This window comes from Sus scrofa, chromosome 4, assembly GCF_054392235.1.
Source record: "Sus scrofa isolate SSC_HxYL_T2T_F1_AM1 chromosome 4, Sscrofa_HxYL_maternal_Yorkshire_Landrace_v2.0, whole genome shotgun sequence".
NCBI classification, from domain to species: domain Eukaryota; kingdom Metazoa; phylum Chordata; class Mammalia; order Artiodactyla; family Suidae; genus Sus; species Sus scrofa.
The window spans coordinates 75,298,016-75,322,556 of record NC_139386.1 but is presented as its reverse complement, the minus strand read 5'-3'; the positions used below and the strand labels follow the sequence as shown (position 1 = coordinate 75,322,556).

Sequence of the window (24,541 nt, the reverse complement as noted above, 5' to 3'; positions counted from 1 at the left end):
TGGATGCCAAAGAAGGGGCCAGCAGTCACTCGAGTGCTTGCCAAGAGGGGTGTGCCCTTACCAAACAGAACTCAGTGGGGAGGTCCTGCTGCCAGTCCTAGTTTTACTGCCATGGTTTATGTTTCCATCTCTGTAACTCGTGACACCTCCACAGCATCCAGGTGAGGCAAAATTCAACAGATAAGGCCAGTAAGACAACACTATCTTACTAGTCCGCTGAGTATGAGGTTCGTTTGTATGTTTGACCAGATTTATGAGCTAATGTTAATTTAGGTAGGGGCAAAGGACTAGGACTTCAGCATCACTTCTGTAAGAAAAATAGAAATTTACAAATGAGGAGTTCCCGTCATGGCTCAGCAGAAACGAATCTCACAAGCATCCATGAGGACATAGGTTCGATCCCTGGCCTTGCTTAGTGGGCTAAGGATCCAGCTTTGCCATGAGCTGTGGTGTAGGTAGCAGATTCTGCTCAGATTTGGCATTGCTGTGGCTGTGGTGTAGGCCAGCAGCTACAGTTGCAATTCCACCCCTAGACTGGGAACGGCCATATGCTGCAGGTTCTGCCCCCCCCCCAAAAAAAGCCCCCCCCAAAAAAATTTACAAATTAAATCATGATCTGGGCTAATAGCAGTTTCAAAATCAAATTATCTGATTAGGTGACAGACTCTGGCTTTTTTCACTTTTGAAGTATGTATGGCTTAGTTTTATGAAATTAATTTGTGGTCCTTTTAAGCACAGCAAGATAGGGGAAGGTGGTATTGAACTGAGCAGCAGGAAGAAGCAGTCTGCAATTAAAACGTATAAAGAAAACACTGGCTTTTGTGTAATGGACAATTAGATGTGATCATTTTTTTTTCAACTGTAAGGAAAAGCAGTTTTTGAAAAAGAATACCTGATATCTGTATTTGAAAATGAAAAACAAACAGCTATAGTTCACATATAACATCTTTATTTTCTTTCAAATGATATTGAAACAAATAAATTACCTAGCTCAGAAACACAATGGGCCCATGTTAGAGTTAATATTTTTAAAAGGCACTTCTGGTGCAATTATAGAAAGTAATAGAGACAATTCAGTAGTTGTTTATCTTGCCACCTTATCAAACCGTCTCCACATTTCACATTATTCTTTTGATGTTCTTTAGTGAAATGTTGAATTTCATAAAAAATTCAAAGTCCTATCTAGAAATGTACTTCTATCGACCGACTTATTTAATTCTATTTACTGTTAATAACAACACCAATGAATCATATTTAAAAGACATTTTAAAATATTATCCCGTATTCTTTTGCAAAAGTAATCATTCCTTCACAGAGTCATAAGAAAGCGTTTTAAGTACCCAAATGCAAATGAAGTAGAACTTGTGATGTAAACCTTCTTCCAGAAATAAAAGAGCTTTTCGTTGTTGTTATTGTTTGTACTTTTAAAATGGTTTTATTCTTCTATCATTTTTAACTACACAATTTTAAATTGTATTATTTTTTAAAAAACACTGGGAGTTCCTGTCCTGGCGCAGTGGTTAATGAATCTGACTAGGAACCATGAGGTTGTGGGTTCAATCCCTGCCCTTGCTCAGTGGGTTAACGATCCAACGTTGCCGCGAGCTGTGGTGTAGGTCGCAGACGCGGCTCGGATCCTGCGTTGCTGTGGCTGTGGTGTAGGCTGGCGGCCGCAGCTCCAAGTGGACCCCTAGCCTGGGGACCTCCATATGCCGCAGGAGCGGCCCAAGAAATGGCAAAAAGACAAAAAACAACAACAACAAAAAAAACCCAAAAAAACACTGTAACATGTTTTAGAAAACAGGAATGATCCAATTTTTTTCTTTTTTTAGGGCTGCACCTGTGGCATATGTTACCAGGCTAAGGGTCGAATTGGAGCTATGGCTGCTGGCCTACACCGCAGCTCACCCCCGTCACTGGGGACACACTGAGCAAGGCCAGGGATCGAACCCGCATCCTCATGGATACTAGTCAGATCGTTTCTGCTGTGCCCCATTGGGAACTCCCAAATTTTTTTAATAAAAATTATAATGTAAAGTTAGCTTCCCAATGCTAAATCAAAGTCAGACACGTTCTCTAAAGAACATTCACAATCACGTTCCATTTTTCATAGATATATGTACAGAGAATTATAAGTATCAGCTCACCTGAGTAGAATAATTTTCTTATAAAGAAAAACATCCTTTACATATTCTTTCACAAAGATATATTGCATGATTAATGCTGAAACCCAACTGAGCTAAAAAATGTTTAACAATTTTTGTACGCAGTATTCTTTTATTTTCAAGCTCAAAAGTTAAAAATTACAAAATACTATAAAAATTGCTATAAATTGAAAGCTATATTGACATATCATTCTCAATAAATGAAATATGCTTTGACGTAGCTACGGTACAAACAGCACATTGTAACCAATTTTTTTTGAGTAAAAAATTATAGGATTTCGCTAGAATATTCCGATAATATAGTAAAACTCATTTCATGAATAATCTGAAAATCTCTAGATGTAATTGACAGTGATTTTTTAAATGTAAACATTTCCTTTCCCTTGTATAGTTGTATTATTGTTCAATTAAAAATAGAGCCCACAGGAGCTCCTACTGTGGCACAGTGGGCTAAAGATACTGCATTGTCTCTGCAGTGGCTCAGGTCATAGCTGTGGCATGAGTTTGATCTCCCCCAGCTCCTGGACACAATGGGTTAAGGATCCAGCATTGCTGCAGCTGTCATATGGGTTGCAGCTGTGGCTCGGATTCAATCCCTGGCTTGGGAACTTCCATATGCTATGAGTGAAGCCCAAAAAAACCCCCAAAAAACTAGAGTCCATGTATACCACAACTAAATATTAGTCCATCTCTAAATCTCTGTGTAGTCAATTGTACCAACATAAGTCATTTCATAGAAACTTATAGATGCTATGTATAATAGTTTATGGCATAAAGACTTGTCAAACAAAAATGTCTATTGTGCAAATATGCTAAAATAGAATTTCCCTGAGGCGAACCACCTTTCTGGCCCACAGAAATAACTATGTAAAATTGTATTCAGATTGTAACCTGAATTATAATCTAATCTGATACTCACCCAAAATGAGTATGAATAGATTATTATAATCATTTGATTTGTGCTTATATTTCTTGTCCATGAACTATTTATACATTTGTAATTAAACCAATGTAAGCAAAGAGCTTGTTTAAAATAAAACTCTTCAGAAACAAACCGAGATGCACGTGAATAAGTACTTTAGAGATAAATTTCTTTAACATGTGAGAGTTAGGGATCTCTTCTATGCTTTTAAGGTACACTAACATTTAATTACTTCAAAGGTAAAGAAAAGGCATTTAAGAAGTAAAGTTTCCCAAATACCTATATTGCTCAAGTTAGAAGATTTTTACATTTTAAAAAAATCAATCAGGAAAGTATTACTTAATTTAAAAGATTCTTGTTCTTTCTTTCTGATACCAGGCAGGATCTCACTCATGTATTTTTAATTAGGAAGGCTTTCACATTAAATAACTTCTCCTTTAACGGTCTTGTGAGATGCTGCTGAGATAATTTTCAGACTTCATTATAAAATTTGTCCACTCCTGACAAATGTCCTCCATTGAGACTTCTTCCCCACCATATTCCAGTGGAAGAATGTCTGGGAAATGCTGAAGTAAGCTTTGTTTGTAATCGTTCCCATGCATATGAATCTGAAACAACCAAAATGTTTTAGAAGGTATGCCCTCTGCCTTTCAGTATATCAGATGCATTTCCAATGGAAAACAAACACCATAAAATAAGGTAGTCTAGGTAACTTCTGAGATAGGAGAGCCTGTATAGAGACTGCATCCTTTATTCCTCTGCTTATGAAGCTATGAATTTTACTTATGTTTAGACTGTGCTGCTTATGAATCTGATTATCTTACTGTTTTCTTATATTTGCATTCTTATAACTATGCAAAATTTATAAAAATATATCCTTTTTTTCTTTCAAAAGTAGATTTTTAAAACTCTAAATAAACTAATGTTGGACATTCTATTCCCTAGGTGATTCTCAGCAAAAGATCTGATATTCTGGGACTGTTCTGTAGATGATATAAATGTACTTTCTTTTATTAGTTCATATTAAATTAGTTCATATTAAAAAGCAGGCACACAAGTATGTGGGGAATACTTTATATTCAGTTGATAGGTACTCTTGGGTAATGAAGTATTAAGAGAAATTACAATGGTTGAGAACTTTAAATTTTCAAATATTTTAAACCATAAAAATGGGGTAGGTATATAATGTCCTGACAGTAAAATAAAGACGTGGCACCTTTAATTAAAAGCACATCTTATTTAAAAAAAAAAACTATGTAAATAACCTTTACTCATCTGCTAAGATAGAAAGATTGAAAGATGAATGAAACAAGTTTCTTGCCCTCAGGAACCTCGCAGCACAATCCTTCATTTTTTTCTGAAATATTTGAAATACTATCAGTAAATTGAAAAGGAACTCAACTATCTCTTCAGGAAATGTGAAGTCAGAACACTTACAGGGTATTGCCAAAATGTTTAAAGGCAGAAAATGGCTGGATTTACTCCTCCCCACTACTCCTCATTTTGGCAAGTCTATTTTATGTCAATTAACTTTCACAGAAAGGCTTCACTTAACTTCTCAGTTTTTAATTTTTCCTCCTTTTTTACCTATCACATTATCCTGTTTATTATGTTCAGATTATTGGGGTTTTTTTTTTTTGGTCCATAATATAACCTAAAATAGAAATACTTATTTTTATGTCTTACAGAGTTCAACAGAAGAGAGCCAGCTATTATTATCAAGCTATACCAAAGAGAGGGGGAAAAATGAACAAACAAAAAAATTGACTTTTCTAAAAATAATAGAATGAAAAGCACCCATCTTCCATAGGGGTGGCTCTTCTTGAACACAGACAGAAATACCTACCGGAAAACCTCAAAAGAAGCTCTAGAGTCATAATCTTCTGACCAGATGTAAGATGTAACATTTTCTTAATGTGAAAAAATATACTTTCTAAAATTCCAAATTATGCTGCTAACTCACATCATCAGTCTTTACATTTCAATAATTTTTGAGATTTAAATTGTCAAAGCCTTAGTTCCTGTCATGGCACAGAGGAAACGAATCTGACTAGGAACCATGAGGTTGTGGGTTTGATCCCTGGCCTCACTCAGTGGGTTAAGGATCTGGTGTTGCTGCGAGCTATGATGTAGGCTGGCAGCTATAGCTCTGATTCAACCCCTAGCCTGGGAACCTCCACATGCCACAAGTGTGGCCTGAAAAACCAAAAAAAAAGATGATTGTTAAAAACTAAATTCTCAAAGCCTTTAAAAACTATTCAAGCATTAGATGTTGCCAATATTTGTCTAAATAAACGCTCTAAAAAATTATCCTTTATAGAATAATGTGGAAGAGTGGTTGCCATTCTTGGGAACTCAGATTCTGTTTTCAACACATGAAAAATCCCAAATGATATTAGATATTGACTTGAAATAACACCCCACAAGATAAGTGAAAAACAACAAAGCTCTGCTATAACTAAGGTGACATGAAGTCACATACCTTGGGTACTGTGGTTTTCAGTTACACATGTCTAATTAAAATATACTTATTAATTACACAGATAATACATTCACACGGCTAGAAATCAAAACAAGATAAAAGATACAGTGAGATGTCTTGTTCCCAACCCTATCCTCATCTACCCCATTCATACTTCTGTTCTGTTTCATTGAGATAACCACTTTGGTTGTTTTCTTGTATATCCTTTTAAGGATTACTTTTATGCAAATATACCTATAGATTCTGATTTCTCCCCTTTTTATACCAAAGGCAGTTTACCCATAAACACTATTCTGCATGTTCTTATTTCACCTTACAAATACATCTTGCAAATCTTACTGTGTTCCACTGTGTAGATGCATGTACTTAATTTAACCAGCTCCCTGATGATGAATACCTGGTAATTTCCAATCTTTTGCTACAATAAATCCTCTTGTATATGTAATTTTGTTTACACGCAGGTACATCTGAGGATTAAACACCAGAATGTGAAGGCTGTAATTTTGATGACTGTGACCACACTGCCCCCTACAGGGAATATACCATTTTTCAGTCCCAGCAGCCATGTATGAGAAATCCAGTTTTTTCACAGCCTCACACTAACTTGATTTTTCAAAATTAAAAAGAAATTTTAATCTATAAGTGTAGATGTCTTGTTAAATAAATATTCAAAACATTGGGCTGATGCTACGTATGTGTCATGGGGGCGGAGATTAGAACAATTCTGAAATTAGAATGGAGTGAAACATTTAGTATAGAAGAATAGTGACTTATTAAGTTTTACTTACCCGTGCCTTAATTTTTTCAGTCAGAAATGGTTTAATCATGGAAAAGACAGCATGGAAAATTATTGGCTCATTTATCAAATGGATACCACGAACTTTTAATGGAAAGGAATCCTTTTGAAAATAAAGCAAAAGTCTTATTTATATACAAAGCATAAATCAACATGTAATCCTGTTGACAAGTCCCTTCTTTGAACACTTGCTGAATTTACAGCAGTACTGAAAGTGTGATTTTATTTTCAAAATTATTCCACTGACACAATATTCTGCTTTATATTCAATGTCACTAGATTTAGAAAAGATCTCGAAATGGTTTTACCTTGTATCTTAAGCTACAAGTATTTTAAGAAATACTTGCATCTTTCATAAGAAAAACACAGAAAATATCTTTCCCAATCACATATAAATGTGCTTTTGAAAAATCAATGAGTCTTTTGGATATTTATATTTAAACTTTCCCTCAAAATTTGTATTTTAAGAAAAAAAATCAAACTTTCATAAAAGTCAAAAAATAGTACAAAAAACACACACTTTTAAACTTCTGACACAGATATGTCTTTCATATCAAGGTAATATATGATTTTTTTGAAGGTTTAGAAAGTTAAGAACTGAAAGAAAAACCTCATCAAAGTGTCCCTACCCAAAGACATGTTGTTAGTATAGAGATTTTTTCTGTCAAGTCTCTTTCGTGTGAAGCTCTTTTTTGCCTATAGATGTCTTTTAGATGTATGTTATTAATTTGTGGCTTTTCCATTCAGATTCTTTCTATGAATAACTTTGTTTTAAATATTATTCATAATATGCTCTCTAAAAACTTACACCCTGTTTTGTTTCATTGATATAATTTTTGTAAACAACATGAGTTTTTTTGGTTTTTGGTTTTTGGCTGCGCTCATGGCATATGAAAGTTCCCAGGCCAGGGGTCGAATCTGAGCCACAGCTGCAACCTATATCACAGCTGTGGCAACACCAGATACTTAACCCACTGCACCACAGCAGGAACCCCAAATGTGAGTTTTACAATTGTTGCAAAAAAGCCATCAAAAGGATGAACCATGGTTCAAGAAATCCATTTTCCAATTTCTAGAAATAAACTATTTCTAATTTTCTTCTATAAAAATAAATGCTATAGTAATTACCTTCATGTACAGAAGCAATAGCTATTGCAAGTACAGCTTTTATATGTTCAGATGTCCTGGACTAGAATCCTTGCTTCACTGCTGACAAAATGGGTGTGCTTGGGCATTGCTGTGTTACTTCTCTGACAGATTAAAATAATTCATAAAATGGGAAAAGTAATATATATCATAAATTTGGTGTAGCCATTAAATGGTAATGCATTTGAAACACTTAACAAAGTACCTGGCACATAGAAAGCTATTATTACTATATACAAAGTCTTTGCTATATTTAAGATTATTGCTTAGCTAGGTTCCCAAAAGTAGGATCACTGGGCCAAAGATGATGGCCCTTAAAAATTTTTTTTTTTCTGAAAGAACTATATCAATTTATACAGACCAAAACCTATGTGACATTTTGTTGTCCCACTGCTCTGAAGATTACTTTTTGAGTCAATTTTTAATAATTTAGGAAGAAAATTTTAATGACAGAAAGATAATTCACTAAACTATTGTTTAAATGTATAAATTCTGTGGTTACAAATTTTGAACATAGTTTCACAGTTTGCTGCAACATTCTTTTTGAATTGTAACAGTTTACTTCCTCTTAGCATTATTACATTTTATGCATCACTTCTAAAATTTTATTTAATTTTCTATTAAATGTACTATCCCTTCTGTCGAATATATAACTAAATTTATATCTATTTTTTGTAAGTATATGGAGAACGGTTAAAATATACACTTACTGTAAGAACAGCAGCAATCTTCTTGGCTACAGATGGGGTAATCTGAAAAGCATGAGAAAAATGCCAGCCTTCCAAATCAAAGATGGCCTTGATTCCATTCCGTTGTGTTTCTACCTCCTGTACAATAAGCTCGGAAGTGATTAGACTTACACGAAACACATCGTAAGCTGTGAAAACGTTTGGGTTCCAGTGTGCTAAAAAAATAAATTAAAAAAATCGAATCTCAGCACTGCGTGAAGAATCAGAAAGATTTACAAAAGGAAATGAATTCTTTTTAGACTTAAAGGATCAATAGAGGAGTTCCCGTCGTGGCGCAGTGGTTAACGAATCCGACTAGGAACCATGAGGTTGCGGGTTTGGTCCCTGCCCTTGCTCAGTGGGTTAATGATCCGGCGTTGCCGTGAGCTGTGGTGTAGGTTGCAGACGCGGCTCGGATCCCGCGTTGCTGTGGCTCTGACGTAGGCCAGTGGCTACAGCTCCGATTCAACCCCTAGCCTGGGAACCTCCATATGCCGCGGGAGCGGCCCAAGAAATAGCAAAAAAAAGACAAAAAAAAAAAAAAAAAAAAAAAAGGATCAATAGAAATAAAACGTATGAAGATCATGAATTGAATAATGGATCAAATGGGTGGTCCAAGAACACGTGCCTGCTTCTCCCTCCCTCCTCAAACCCCTAGCAAAGAGCAGATTCGTAAGAGCACAGGGAAAAATAAAGAATGAGTGCAGGCTGGATTTCATTGTCAGATGAAAGTTCAGCCCAAAACGTGCAGGAGGAGGCTGTGGCTGAGGGTGGGAATGCCTCTGGGTGTGCTCCAAGTTCAAAGGTACTGGAAATGGGATCACACAGGGTAACTAGGGCCCTTTCCTTAGTTCAGAGTTGCTAAGGAGACTGTGTGAGGAGCAGACAGGCAGGCAGAGCTCTCTGACACTGCTCCATGATAAGCAGCGTGTCCCAGAGTCACATCCATACAGGCTAGAACAGTAAGTGTGGGCTTAGGAAGCCGAGTCAGGGAAGCAGTCTGGGAGCTGCCCACACCCAGGAAAAACATGGAAACCCTGTGCTAAGAAAAGGTCTTACTGACAGCCTTGTCCTCCCTCCACCCCTACCTGTCCTGGGGCAGACCATGGCATGCAGAAGTGACAATCTCGAAGAGGCAAGCAGATAATCTACAAGACACGCATTCATTAAGAACTGTAATATTTTTTGGAGTTCCCATGATGGCTCAGTGGAAAGAACTCTAACTGGTATCCATGAGGACGAAAGTTCAATCCCTGGCCTCTCTCAGTGGGTTAAGGATCCGGCATTGCCATGAGCTGTGGTGTAGGTAGCAGATGTAGCTCGGATCTCCAGTTGTTGTGGCTGTGGCTGTGGCATAGGCAGGCAGCTACAGCCCTGATTGGACCCCTAGCCTGTGAACCTTCATATGCTACAAGTGCGGTCCTAAAAAGATCCCCTCCCCCCAGAAAAAGAATCGTAATATTTTTTTAAAACACAGACACACAAAGAGAGGACCCACTCAATAAACAAAGACATTAAAACTCAAGAAAATAGCTAATAAAGCAAGAAATATTAAAAGAAGCAAAATAGGAGTTCCCTGGTGGCTCAACAGGTTAAGGATCCAGTGTTGTCACTGTTGTTCCCTGGCCTGGGAACTTCTGCATGTGCAGCTGTGGCCAAAAATAAAAATAAAAAATAAAATAAAGGAAGAAATAATTGTTTTAGTGGGTGGAAAAGATAATGTAGACTATTATTATAAGAACAAGGTATTATAAAGAAGAATCACTTGAGCTCTTGGAGATAAGATGATGATGATCCGAGCTAATCTCAGTTGATGGGACAAATGTCAGATAAGACACAGCCAAGGAGTAGAATGGTTTGGAATATCAAGCAGAAGAATTCTCTCAATCTCAGCACAAAAAAGCCAAGAGTCAATAATTGTAAATAAAAAGTTAAAGAGACATGCAGCTAGATCCATAAGTTTCAAAATCCAACTAGAGTTCTGAAAGATGGTAATACAGAGAACAGGGAAGTGAGGAGAAAGAAATGGCAACAGTAGAGAAAATTTTTCCAAAGCTGGAAAAATATGCAAATCTTGAGATTGAAAGGTTCATCAGTGCTTAATAAGATGAAAGGGTTGGGGAGAAAGATTTATAACTAAGAAATGGTAAAATTCTAAAAATACCAAAGTGTCTGGCTTGGACAACTGGATCAAAGGGTGGTACCATTTGTTGAGACAAAAACACTGGAAGAGAAGTGTTGGGGGGAAGGAAAGATCACAGACCTTTTTGAACATGTTAAATGGTGACCGTGAGACCCTCAGTTGGATCCAGCTGGATCCAGCTTGGATCCAACCAGCTTGCATCCAACCAGCTTGGATCCAACTGCTTGGAAGGAGCATTGGGAATAAAAAGATGATGGGGGTGGAGATAAATATCTGGGAGTTGTTTGTGCTTCTGGGTCTATGGCGGGATTACTGTAGACTTATGTTTATCTCTGTTATAGTAGAAAGATAAAGTGGCATGAGAGGAGAAAGCTGAGGCCCAAGTCCTAAGAAGTTTTGGAATTTAAAGGACGAGTGGATAGAGTTCCCTGGTTGTGCAATGTAACCCAGGAGCCAGCATTGTCACTGCAGCAGCTCAGGTCACTGCTGTGGTGTGGGTTTGATCCCTTGCCTTGGAACTTTCACATGCTGTACAGCCAAAAACATACCAAGAAAAAGGGTGAGTAGAATAGGTAATGGCAGAAACAGCTATTTAAGTTATTAAGTTAAGGAAAACACCAGGAAAATGTGGCATCAGAGATGGGAAGAGAATATATCGAAAAAGAGGAAGAGCTTTACAGTGTTGAGAGGTCCAGTGAAAGAGCAGTAGACATACCCATCAGATTTGGTGAAAAGCAGGTCTTTGATGGAGTTCTCCTTATGGCTCAGCAGTTAACGAAGCTGATTAGGATCCATGAGAATGTGGGTTTGATCCCTGGCCTCGCTCAGTGGCTTAAGGGTCCGGCATTGCCATGAGCTGTGGTGTAGGTGCAAGAGGTAGCTCAGTTCCCGTGTTGCTGTGGCTGTGGTGTAGGCCAGTGACTACAGTTCCCATTCGACTCCTAGCCTGGGAACCTCCATATGCCATGGGTATGGCCCCAAAAAGACAATGCGTGTATGTATATGTGTGTGTGTGTGTGTGTGTGTATTATATATGTGTGTGTGTGTGTGTGTATAAATAAATAAAAGAAGCCCAGGTGAAGATGAATTTCAAATTAACTGGATATATTTTTTTAGTCTGTGTCCCATGCATACTAAAAAAACTATTCCTTGTTTATCTGAAATTCAAGTGTAACTGGACACCCTGTAGGTTTTATAAAACAGGTGTACTTGCTACATAAAACATAGATACTTCACTAAATCTGGCAACTCTCCCCCTCAGGAACTCAGGGAACTTCATTCAACTTCCTATAACGCCAGTGAGGCAACAAAAGGACAGAAGAGCCATTGTGATGTCTGGTTTGTAGACAAAGACTTCGTGATTAATCCAGTTATGTCTGACACAGAAGCTGGAGCAAAACACCAGAATCATTTTACTCAGTCGTCCTTTCGCGAATGAAATGCAGTATCTTTTTTGCAAGATAGCAGAAGTGCTGAGTTATAGGTATCTTCCCTACCAGCAGGCAGGAAGAGCAAATCTATCAATATTTTTAAGTTCCTTAGAATATTTACAGATGTCAAAGTTTCTGTAGGATTATAATTCTTTTTTTTTTTTAGTGCTCATCATTTTATTTATTTTTTTGTTTTATATAATGATTTTTATTTTTTTCCATTATAGCTGGTTTACAGTGTTCTGTCAATTTTCTATTGTACAGCATGGTGACCCAATTACACATATATGTATATGTTTTTCTTTCTCACGTTGTCACGGATTATAATTCTTAAGATTCTGCTGGTGATAAGTTGGTTATCTTTGTCTTTTCAACTGGACCATAGGAGGACGCTGGGGGCAGTGACACCCCCCACCCCCTCTTAAACGCCATTTTTAATCCCATGCAGGTCTGGGGGAGGGGCAGAAGTTATGGGTCCTCAACCTTCAGTAAACACTAGAAAGACACAATGGCAAAAAGGAGACTCGGTGAAAAGAGGGGCCTGTGTCCTTTAACATTTTCTCGGGGGCTGCTTCCTCGACAGGCATCTTCCTCCGCTGGGAAGGAGCCCTTGCTCCACAGCCTGGGGTGTCATCCAATTCCCATTCACTCGGTCACTCACTCCAGAAATATCTAATAAACACCTGCCAGGTGCCAGGCCCGGTTTCAGGTGCTCCGGAAACATCAGCGCCCAGAACAGACAAAATCCGTGGTCTCGTGGAGCATGTATTATGATATAATGGCTCAGATTTTTTTTTTTTTTTTTGTCTTTTTGCCTTTTCTAGGGCAGCTCTCATGGCATATGGAGGTTCCCAGGCTAGGGGTCTAATCAGAGCCGTAGCCGCGAGCCTATGCCAGAGCCACAGCAACGCGGGAGCCGAGCCACGCCTGTGACCTACACCACAGCTCACAGCAACGCCGGATCATTAACCCACTGAGCGAAGCCAGGGATCGAACCCGCAACCTCATGGTTCCTAGTTGGCTTCATTAACCACTGAGCCAGAACGGGAACTCCAATAGCTCAGATTTCTTATTCAGACTTCCTCCTAAGTATTTCCGAAACACTTTTCTTTGGTCTCTTTTACCCCCCCCCCGCCCCGTTTCTCTTCTATATTTTCTCTCTCTCTTATTTTATACAATGACTGTGTGGAAGAGGAGAAGTAGGATTGTCACTGGTTTGGGATAATTTTCTCACAACTGCCAGTTTTATTGTATTTGGGGGACCAGAAAGTCCAAAGGAGACCTAAATTAAAACCTGAAGAGCGCAATTCTTCAACATGAACTCACTGAAGCTTTCCATAAGGCAGCTGAGAAAAATAAGAAAGAAGGGCTAGGTGTGACCTACCGATTCTGTAGATCAGCACTTTGCTGCCCGTGGGGTCCCTGGCTCGCAGGACACCGAGGTAGCCGGCCTTCAGAAGGCCAAGGATGCTTCGAGGGTGGAGGTCTGCACTTATCTCTGGACATTCTGCTCTCCACTTGTAGTAGTTCCTTAGTAACTGGAAAATGAAATAAAAAATGCCTGCAGATAGCATCCACGGCAAGCATGTTGTAAACATGATAGGAAAGCCTTGTCATTACGGAGGGACTTTGCCATTTGTTTTGTCAGGATTTTAATCCGGGGTATCTTGGGGGCTATAAAAACTGAAAGTTCCCTCATTAGGGATCTCAAGTGATCGGTGTTAGTCACAAATTCAAAGTTGAGCAATATTTCTTTGCCTCTACGGTAAACAGTCTCCCAAGGTTAGTTGTCGCCAAGGCCTCCCGTCCTGGGGTGATCCTTCCACCAAGAGGTGGAATCCATTTGATTCCTTCCTCTTGAAGCTGAGCTGCCCTTTATGTCTTGCTTTGACAGAAGTAACACTGTGCTAGAAGCCCGGGACCTTTTCTTCTGGGGAAATCCAGACACCCTATAAGCTTACTAAACAGTGAATCACTGCAGAGACCCTGGACCAGGTTGAGGGCGCCTCAGACAGTCGGACCCCAGCTGAGTTTCCATCAGTGCAGTGTGGGGCAGAGATGAACCAACCCCACTGAGCTCCGCCCCAAGCGGAGACTCACAAACAGCTGTGGTTTAAGCGCTAAAGTTGGGGGTGATTTATTACTTAGCAACAGATAACTGAAACATCCACCTTTTGTCTTTTTTGAAATAATCAGGAAGAAATCAATCAGATGAATTAACTTCACACGTTTTTGGCATCTACCCACTGTTTTAGGCACTTGAGGTGCAGCAGTGGACAGAAAAAAAAATTGGACCTGACCTGTTGGTGACAACTGGGTCATCCAGGCCACTCCTGTGTGGCGGAGTTCAATTCCCAGGCTGCCACTGCTTCAGGAAACCCTTGGCCCCACCACTTATTATCTGTGTGATCTTGGGTGGGTAGTTAACTCCTCTGAGTCCTACTTTCTCAATATCTGCCTTGCAGGGTTATGCCTAAAGCACCTGGGTGTCATGAGTGGTAGTACTGCTGCTCTTTTAATAGAGAACGTTATATGGATTAATTGCTCATCCAAGTATTTAGTGCCGGTTTATATCAAGGTAACTAAAATCTGGGGGAGGGGGTTATTTTATTTCCTACCAAAACAAAAAAAGTGCTAGATTAAAGATACAGAGGAACATTTCTATTTACCAGTTCTAATAGAAAATAACAAAAATTAATTTTGTTAATGGTGGTATGCCTTTGGAGAGCCTATGGAACAGTCTTGGCAAAATGTGGTTTGAAAAAAACCATCAACAGTGGTTACTCTGCATCTACACATAATGCAGACATTGTCAGTGCATTGTGGAGAATACTGACATCAAATTGTGCATTTTTTTTCTTTTTTTCTGTTTCTTAGGGCCCCACCCACAGCGCATGGAAGTCCCCCAGGCTAGGGGTCGAATTGGAGCTGTAGCCGCTGGCCTACACCACAGCCATAGCAATGCCAGATCTGAGCCTGTGTCTGTGACCTACACCAGCTCACGGAAACGCCAGACCATTAACCCACTGAGCTAGGCCAGGGATTAAACCTGCATCCTCATGGATCCTAGTCAGATTCGTTTCACTGAGCCACAACAAGAACTCCCAACTTGTGCATTTAAAATGTGTTGTATTTCGTAGTTCCTGTTGTGGAACTCTGCAGAGTGCTGGGCACTGAGGAAACAGGTACATGTGTTGAATGAAAGAATAAATTAATACACAATTAAACCAGCTGGATCCAATACTTGAAAAAATGACTTTTATAAAGATGCACAGTAACATTCATGCTTCCGACACAATGTCTGAAAACTGAAAGCTCTAAACCGGGTCTTTGAATACTACTTTTCCACTGATAAATTCAAAGGTCTAGTTGACATAAAAAATTATGCAAATGAGGTAAACTGCTGCTGAGCAATTCTCAAACAAATCGCCTAAAGTCAATAACAACTAAAAAACTGCCTGCAAGTGAATATTCATTACTGAAAGGCATCTGTTTCGTACTACGATGAAAAATAAATAAATATAAAAAATGATGGCTGATTTTACTATGCCTTGTAGCAGAGTAGGTTTCTTCTTACATTTCTCATGGACTTTTTTTTTTTTTTTTTTGGCCACACCCAAGGCATGCAGAAGTTCCCAAGCCAGAGCACTGACCTGAGCCACTGCAGTGACGATGCTGGCTCCATAACCCACTGCACCACAAGGGAACTCCCATTTTTCATGAGATTTCAAACAAAATTACAAGTGTATCTGTGCCACTTTTATAGGGTTTAATGGCATAATTTCAATTCCTGCTCATAACCATTCTGAGAGGTGACTATTGTTACCTATTTTATTGGTAAGAAAACTAAAGCTCAAAGAAATTACACATTTGTTTGAGGGCAATAACTATGAGGGGCAGAGCTGAGACCAAAAACTGACACTTGACATAAATTTTACCAAAGAAGCTGCATTTAGTGGGAAATTAGCAAGGGAGTCAATGGAATTTTGAAAACTTTTAAGTCTTTGGGAACACCATAAAAATAAAGAGGAGTTCCCATTGTGGCTTAGGGGTAACAGACCTGACTAGTACCCATGAGGATGCAGGTTTGATCCCTGGCCCTGCTCAGTGGGTTAAGGATCTGGGGTTGCTGAGAGCTGTGGTGTAGGTTGCAGATGTGGCTAGGACCTGGCAGTTGCTGTGGCTATGGCTGTGATGTTGGCAGGTGGCTACAGCTCTAATTTGACCCCACCCTGGGAACTTCCATATGCCATGGGTGTGGCCCTAAAAATACCAAAAAATAAAATAAAATAAAATAAAGAATTAAAAAATGTATCACATGGAGCAAAAATATGGGGAGGAATACTCACTTGCGAAAGACAAGAATTCACAAGAATATATAGAACAGACCAAAGTTAACAAGTTGTCGGTCTTCCCCGTGTGGCTCACCACAAAGTTAATGAGTTGTCATGTTAATTGCTTTAAACAGGCAAGTCCTGTGCACTTGAGAACACAGGCTCCTGAGTTCAACCCAAGTTCAAATTCTTGCTCTACCACTTAATAACTGCTATTCGGACAAGTAAGGCACTCTTTACATCTCAGCTTCTTCTAAAATGAGAAATAATGAGATAAACCATGCAAACACTACTTACTAAGGTACTTGGCACTCCAGAAGCTATTAGAACTCTAAAAAGTCACTAACTTGTTATAACTTCAAATACAAAAGCGAGAACAAAGAGAAACTGCATTGTAACTGAGAGACTTATCAAGTTTCCTTCATACGCTAAAATTATAGGGCTTTCATACGCTAAACAAGGAAGTGTGAATTGAATTAACTGCCTCTGTGGAGGAAAATGAAAAAAATAGTTTCATACTCTAATCCCTCTCTTTTCTTTCCCGTTGGCAGGAAAATAGGGCAAAGAGTTCACAGAAACTTGATTCCTATCCAGGGGATTTGGGTCCAGTTCTCCTAGCCAATTCCTCAAGGACATGGTGCAATGAAAACAATTCAGGAAAATAAATAACACGGGAAAAAATATATATATAACACAGGGGCTGGAAGCAAATTTTGTCTTCTACTGAGACATTACTTTAAGAGGGCAACCAAAATGAAATCTGTAAATCATACACTTTTCTTAGTTACCCCACACCTATAATGTTTAATGCCCTACCTGAACTGCACTCTTCATTGGACCTGACATGGTGTTTTCACAGCTAGTAGCTACTGAGTAAATACTGGGATATCTGGGTAGCCATCTAATAAAATATAACCAAGTAAATTAATTAATTAAAAAGTAGGCTCCTATTTCATTCCTCATGTCAAAGCCAACATAGATCTACAACTCCAACATAAAAAAGAGAAGTCACAAATTACTAGAAACAATTTTGCAGAAGAGCTTTGGAAACACAGAAGCAATCAGAATAATCAAATCAATACATTTGATTACATAAAAACTTTAAAATTTTGCACAGAAAGAAAAGAGTATTTATTAATAATGTCAAAAGGCAAATAATAAACTAAGACCACATCCTATCTTCTTTAATACATAAAGATATTTGATGAATAAAATTTTTGTATAGTTTATGTAAACAAAGTGGAAGAAAATAAAAAGCAAAACAAGCAGTTAACTAGAGAGGAATTATTTATTTATTTATTTATTTATTTTTAGAAAGGAATTTTAAAATGTTAAAGAGGGGGAGTTCCCTGGTGGTGCAGCAGGTTAAGGATCTGGTGTCACTGCTATGGCTCAGTTCACTGCTGTGGCTCTGGTTCGATCACTGGTCCTGGAACTTCCACATGCAGCAGGCACGGCAAAAATAAATAAATAAATAAATAAAATGTTAAAGAGGAGCTCCCTTGCGGTACAGTGGGTTAAGGATCCAGCATTGTTGGTGCAGGTCACTGCTGTGGCATGGGTTCAATCCCTGACCCAGGAACTTCCATATACCATGGGCATGGCTAAAAAAATAATAATAAATAAATGTTAAAGACATGAAAGACAATTAATTTCACTTGTAGGTTAAAAAAATGCATATAATAATAATAACAACACATTCCTCACCTGGTTGACACACACATCATAATGTTTTATAATACAGTGTGGGTGATAATATGCGGAAGGCACCATTACATAATATAGAAGTGAAAACTAAGTCCAAACACTTTAGAAGACAGTTGGTATTTTTATCATCAACACTGAAAATGCACATCACACTTCATTCAACAATTAGGAAGTTGAACTTACAAGGATTTTCCTATTTTTATACAATGACAGAGACATACTAGAATACTCAGTTTGTCTTGGTTACTGTATTTTGTGAACTGCCAAGCAAATTGTAGGAATTCAAAAAATAAACATTAAATGAAGAAATAAACAGCCTACACAGCAGCATTGCCAGTGTCTGATGACAATTCTTATGTCCAATACAGGGGGCTGGTTAATAAATTTTAATATAATAAATTGAGACAATGGAGTAGTACACAGCCCACTAAAGAATAATACACCTGCTGAAATAGGTTGATCTATGATAAATTAGGTAAAAAAAGTCAAATGTAATACACATACATATGCTTGTGTGACTGTATATTACATCTGCAAAAGGTAAGAGGCAGGTTAATAGTGACTGGGTAGACAGTTGGCAAACTGAGATCTGGGGTTAGGAATTTTTTCCTCGAGAAAGTTACTTTTAGTAACTTATTTTGCATTTTTTTTTTTTTTACTATTTATGTATTATTTTTTTAACCTCTGTACTTATTTACTTTTTCAATTAAAAATTAGTTATTGACAGGAGTTCCCTGGTGGCCTAGAGGTTAAGGATTTGGCATGGTCACTGCTGTGGCCTGGGTTCCATCCCTGGCCCAGGGAACTCCCGCATGCCACAGGCACGGCCAAAAAAAATAAAAGAAAAAATAAGGAGTTCCCGTCGTGGCGCAGTGGTTAACGAATCTGACTAGGAACCATGAGGTTGCGGGTTTGGTTCCTGCCCTTGCTCAGTGGGTTAATGATCCGGCCTTGCCGTGAGCTGTGGTGTAGGTTGCAGACGCGGCTCGGATCCCGCGTTGCTGTGGCTCTGGCGTAGGCTGGTGGCTACAGCTCCGATTCAACCCCTAGCCTGGGAACCTCCATATGCCGCGGGAGCGGCCCAAGAAATAGCAACAACAACAACAACAAAAGACAAAAAAAAAAAAATAAATAAAAAATAAAATAAAATAAAATTTTTTTTATTCCTTTCAACAACAAAGATCCTCATACTGAGACAGCTGGCACTCTGGACTATAATACTTCCTGTGCCTACCAGCTCACTGTGTGACACTGAACGAACCACTGGCAGAAAGGTTAGATCGGGTTCAACTTCTGAGCACTTACTACGCACCAGGCTGTGTGCTGGGTACATCTTGTTCTGTTAAATTGGTTAATGTTCAGTCCTGGAAACCGGTCATTGCGAGAGACGTTTTCACGGTTATTTACCAGATGAGGATGCTGAGCCCAAAGTGACAGAACTCAAGGTCTCAAGGTCACATCCCTCTTTCTGATTCCTGTGTTCCCATCACCCTGCTCTCAACCCGCTGTTAACATACCTGGAAACACAAAAGAACAGCCTCATCCCCATCCTTCCATTCAAAATACACTGAACCACTTTACTGTCTTGGCACAAGCATTACTATTAATAACACTCTTTTGCTAGAATTTGGCTTTAGATTTTCTCCTTTACTGGCAATTTCATTTCCCGCACCTCACGTGGAGTTACCTGCTAACATGGAATAAATCTAGGCTTCCCACATCTCCGCTGTCACTTTCGTGTACCTCACCTGCTCTGCCACGGAGAGGAAGGCATTTCCTCAAAACTTTCTAAGTGCTAGAGGCTCATCGGGGGCAGAATTCCAGTGTTTGAGGTCAAACTGGCCCTCATCTCACAGGGTTCCAATTTTTTTCGAGGTTTCCCGTTTCCACGACCCGGAGAAACGAAAAGGACCAGCGCGGAAGACTTTGCAGGACACCCGCGGGCGCCGCCTGATGTGCTCTGCGCGCGTCCCCGCCAAGGTCCAGGCGCCAACCGGGGCATCGGCGGGGGTCCAGGCCCAGCCGCGGTCCCTCAGCCCGTCCCCCGGGTGGGGCGCGGCGGGGAGGTCCCCTTACCCGCCAGGCCAGGTCCAGGTCGAAGTCCCGGGCGCGCAGGAACCGCAGCAGGAAGGCGTCGCTGAGCGGCCCTGGGAGCAGCGGAGAGCCCGGCGCCCGGGCCCGGCGCCGCAGCTCTGCCAGGCTGGGCTGCAGCAGCGGCGAGTGGTCGGGCAGCAGGCTGAGCTGCGCCCCCGCCGGCCCCGGCGCCTCCGCCATGCCCGCCGCCCTACCCACACCGCTGCCTCCGCGCCGGGAAAAGCGCGGCCGGCCGGCCACCCCTCCTTCGCCGGCCGCTCGCCCTGCCCGCCGGGCTGTGCCGGGACCTCCGCAGAGGGAGACACGTGGTGGCCCCACCGCGCTCCGCGTCCCGCAGGCTCCAGGTAGGCACCCTGGGCCTTTCCCACCGCTGTTCAAAGCCAAGGGGAAGACGTCAGCAAGTTTGTTTGCCTGCGCTGTGATTGGAGAGTAGTCTGCTAGAGAACTTTTTTACTTTCTCTTAACTTCTTTCCCTCCCTCTCGCCCCTTCCTTTCTTCCTCTCTTCCTTCTTTTATATACATTTTTTTTAAAATACGATTTTCCATCATCTCCTTTCTCCCCTTCCTTCCTTCCTTGCTTTTCTTTTCTCCCCTCCCTTGCTTCTTTCCTCCCTCCCTCCTTTCCTTCCTTCTCCTGAATCGGGAAGGCACCTTAGAATAACCAGTTCATGGCACAGTGGCCAACTCGCTACTGAGCCCCTTCCATTAAGGCTTCAATCTGACTCCTCACCTCAAACCGATTAGGGCAGTGGTTTTGAAAATACACATTCCCAAATGGCATCTTCACTGACTCCCTGTCCTCCCGCTTCCTTCCAATCCAGGCAAAATCTTCTCATTTCTTGGTACTTTTCTCTGCTAGTGACATACAAATAAATGACTAGCAAGTGCCACAATTAAAAAAAAAAAAAAACTATATACTTCCTCTGTTATGCCCCACCATCATGTCTAGTCCCTCAACGGATAGTCCAAAGTCCTTATACGACCTCATCTAAGCAATCCCGGGTAGTGAGGATGAAGCAGGGAAATGATGTGGAAATCAGGTCATTAAATCGGTCTTTCTTTGATCTCTGCCCATGGCAGTGATCCCAGAATTGACCTGTCTCCCCAAGGGGGAATCCATGAGACAAATTCTTATTGAATATATATTATGTAATAGTTAAATACTAGGATCACACAAACAAAACCAAATCTTTGCCTCTAAGAAGCTCACTGGGAAGTACCCTGGTGGCTCAGTGGCTTAAGGATTCTCCCTTGTTGTGGCTCTGGTTACACCTGTGGCGAGGGTTCAATACCTGGCCTGGGAACTTCCACATGCCATGGGCCAGGCCAAAAAAAAAGCAGCAGCAGCAGCTTAGTGGAAGATGAGAGAGACTGCCATTTCATTCATGAAAAGAATAGTTATTGAGCAGCTTCTGTGTCCAGACCTTTTTCCAGGTACCAAGGATCCACCTGAAAATAAAACAGACAAAATCCCTTGACTTAAGGAGCTTTTACTCTTGTAGCAAGAGAGATAAGGAACAAAATAAATAAGCAATAGACCAGTGTGGGAGAGGTGGTGATAAGTGATATGGGGAAACATAGAGCGGTAAAGGAGGGTAGCACCTAGAGTGACACTTGAATCAGTTCCCACAGGAGGAGAGGAGGCCAGCCCAGGGATATCGGGTCCCCAGCGGGTAAGCTATTGTCAATGAAGGAGAGAGATTCCAGGCTTTGATTTTTACTTGGAGTGAGATGGAAAGCTGTTGGAGTCAAGGTTAACAATTCAACATGGAGGCTGTTATGAAAGAGGTACAAAGGAAGGCTTTAGGGAACACTGAGGAAGGCTTCCTGACTCTGCTCAGCAGATCCAGGAGCAGCAGGGGACGTTTGCTCAGCCTTAGTGAATGCTTTGGGAAAGCAAGAGGAGGGCAAGAGGAGAGTTTGGGAAGAAAGTAATTAGTCAAAGGGTAGACTGGGAGGTCCTGTTGTGGCTCAGTGGCAATGATCCTGACTAGTAACCATGAGGATGTGGGTTTGATCCCTGACCTTGCTCAGTGGGTTAAGGATCTGGGGTTGTTTCAAGGTGTGGTGTAGGTCACAGATGAGGCTCACTTCCTGTGTTGCTGTGGCTGTGGCCTAGGCAGCGGCTGCAGCTCTGATTCACCCTAGGAACTTCCATATGCTGCAGGTGCAGGCCTAAAAAGAAAAAAGAGGCATGGGGTGGGTAGACTGTGCAAAGCCTTACTTGGAGCTCTGAATAATAAAATAACACAAGAGGAGCCAGTCTTCTCCAGTAGTTTAAAGTGTTTAAAAGTAAATTAACAAGAAAGAGTATACATAGCATATTTTCTTCTGTTTCAAGTTTCAAGTTTTTTCAGGACATTCTTCTACTTGTTCTTGGTAATTAGCATCTGCTATTTTGGTTTGGCTTTTTTTTTTTTTTTACCTATGCCTATGGCATGTGGAAGCTCCCAGGCCAGGGATTGAACCCACACCAAAACAGTGACCTGAGCCACTGCAATAACAACGTCAGATCCTTAACTGGCCACAAGGGAACTCCAGCATCTGCTGTTTTGAAATTGGGCAGAAAGTTCCCTGGAGCTCTGGACATAACAATATCATAGCTATAGCATCCTTTTTTTGGAAGTGAGCTCTGTGGGGTGTGGTCCAATTTGGCTGGGTCTGCACTGGTAAAACTCTTATAAACCCAAAAGAATGTTTACTGGTTGATTTGGATCGATTGCCATTAAACTTGGTGAAAATGGAACCAGCATGGAGCCCAGATGGCTGTGAGATATGGCTCCTCTTGGTAGCCATGACAGAGGAGGGATAGCTGTAGCCAAAATGTGAAGCAGTTCCAGTGTCTGCAGTTATCGCCATTGAAGAAAAAGGGAAAGAGAAAGAAAAAGTCATGGAGAAGTGGTGGCCTAGACTCCCACACGAGAACTTGATTATTTTTTGCTAAATAATGCAGGCCATCCTCGTGTCTTTCAACAACATATCTTAGATTGATACAGAAATTTTAGAATTCTTGGCCCAAGTTCTCTGGTGATGTTATTTGCTTTTTGTTTTGAAGTGTTTTTGGTTTTGCTTAGCTCCTCTGTTACTCTTGTGAGCTCACCTGCCTCTTTGTACCAGGCCTCTGGTACAAAGATTCCAGAGGGGTTCTAGAACTAGTGGCACGAGGACATAAAGACAAAAACAGAAGAAAAAGTTCATAATTGTACAACTAGCTTACAGTATACTCTGAAATTATTTAACAGTTGTTCATTGGAGTTCCCATCATGGTAGAGCAGAAATGAATCCAACTGGGAACCATGAGGTTGTGGGTTCGATCCCTGGCCTCGATCAGTGGGTTGAGGATCCTGTGTTGCTGTGGCTATGGTGTAGGCCGGCAGCTACAGCTCCGATTTGACCCCTAGCATGGGAATCTCCATATGCTGCTGGTGCGGCCCTAAAAACACAAAAGACAAAAGACGAAAACAAACAAACAAAAAAACAATTGTTCATTTACATGTAATAATTCGTAAGTAAACTGGTTTACTTGCAGCTTAACAGGAAAGCCATAAATACTATTGATGATCACTGTTAAGAGACAACTTTGAAAAAAGCATATAATGATGACTCTCTTATAGATATAAAAATGAATTTGTGCTAAAGATTTGATTTAACTTGATAGCATGGAACCAGGCAGATGTTATGAGGCTCAAAGGAGGAATCAAGACAGCACCCATTGACAGGGAGTCAAGGCTGTTGAAAAAGGAATGTGCACAGGGAGACACAACTAACCTCTTCTACTGGGAGGGAAAGAGGCCAACTGACACTCTACCAGGTAGGGCAGAATTTGCATGCTTTTAAAAGAGAATTTTCACTGCCTCACCAATCCACAGTTTACAGTGTTGTGAAATGGCCAGATAGAATCACAATCAGATAATCTAGAGGGAGTGTCCTAGAGTCCATACAACGCATTGTTTTCCCCTGAAGCACAATTTTATCCTACTTCACTTGAGAAACTTGATTTATAATTTTTGAAAGTGTTTTTTTTTGTTTTAAGTTTTATTGAAGGATAGTTGATTGACAAGGTTGTGATCATTTCTGCTGTACAACAAAGTGACCTGGTCAAGCATAAACACATAGCCATTCTCTCTCAGATGAAGAAGTTTTTTTGTGTGTTTGTTTTTAACTTAAACATGATTAATTTATTGGGGTAACCAGGTCAGTTTTCCTCAGGATTTGCCACATTTAGATCTGGCTGATTACTTCTTTCTGGTATCATTGAATTGTCCCTCTTTCCCCTGCATTTCCTATAAACAATAAGTGGATCTAGGTGATTGATTCAATTGAGGTACAATATTACTCTGGCAAGAATATTTCCTGAGGTGACTCTTTTTGGATCTTTTTTTTTGCTTTTTAGGGGCTGCACCTGTGGCATATGGAAGTTCCCAGGTAGGGGCAGAACCCGAGCTACAGCCCCTGGCCCACAGCCACAGCCACAGCAACTCGGGATCTGAGCCGTGTCTGCGACCTATGCCACAGCTCACAGCGACGCCAGATCTTTAACCCACTGAGTAAGGCCAGGGATTGAACCTGAATCCTCGGGGGTCCTAGTCACGTT

General features: G+C 40.5%; 1 protein-coding gene across 9 annotated transcripts; it reads right to left on the bottom strand.

Annotated features, from left to right (window-relative positions):
• Positions 1-932: 932 nt before the first annotated feature.
• On the bottom strand, positions 933-21,362 carry TTPA (alpha tocopherol transfer protein). 9 transcript variants are annotated; one of them, XM_085022297.1, is made up of 6 exons: positions 21,240-21,362; positions 20,678-20,802; positions 13,197-13,350; positions 8,222-8,415; positions 6,358-6,468; positions 933-3,695 (listed from the first exon to the last, which is right to left on the bottom strand). In XM_085022297.1, exons 2-6 carry the CDS (start codon positions 20,726-20,728, stop codon positions 3,525-3,527), a joined length of 681 nt encoding a protein of 226 aa, XP_084878423.1. In that variant the 5' UTR covers positions 20,729-20,802; positions 21,240-21,362; the 3' UTR covers positions 933-3,524. The 9 variants fall into 9 exon arrangements, 8 of the variants coding, with proteins under 8 accessions (XP_084878423.1, XP_084878424.1, XP_020944970.1 ...); XM_085022298.1 differs by lacking the exons at positions 20,678-20,802; positions 21,240-21,362 and adding exons at positions 16,963-17,047; positions 19,166-19,305; XR_014843748.1 differs by lacking the exons at positions 20,678-20,802; positions 21,240-21,362 and adding an exon at positions 19,166-20,323.
• Between the last annotated feature and the right edge of the window lie 3,179 nt (positions 21,363-24,541).

Bases quoted from the DNA above. Each gene is read 5' to 3' on its own strand.
- TTPA (XM_021089310.2), bottom strand. From the start codon at position 20,127: ATGGCGGAGGCGCCGGGGCCGGCGGGGGCGCAGCTCAGCCTGCTGCCC. The intron at 13,351-19,929 runs GTAAGGGGACCT...TTCATTTTCCAG, and splicing joins ACCTGGACCTGGCCTGGCGG to TTACTAAGGAACTACTACAA. The intron at 3,696-6,357 runs GTAAGTAAAACT...TGGTTGTTTCAG, and splicing joins CTGAAAAAATTAAGGCACGG to ATTCATATGCATGGGAACGA.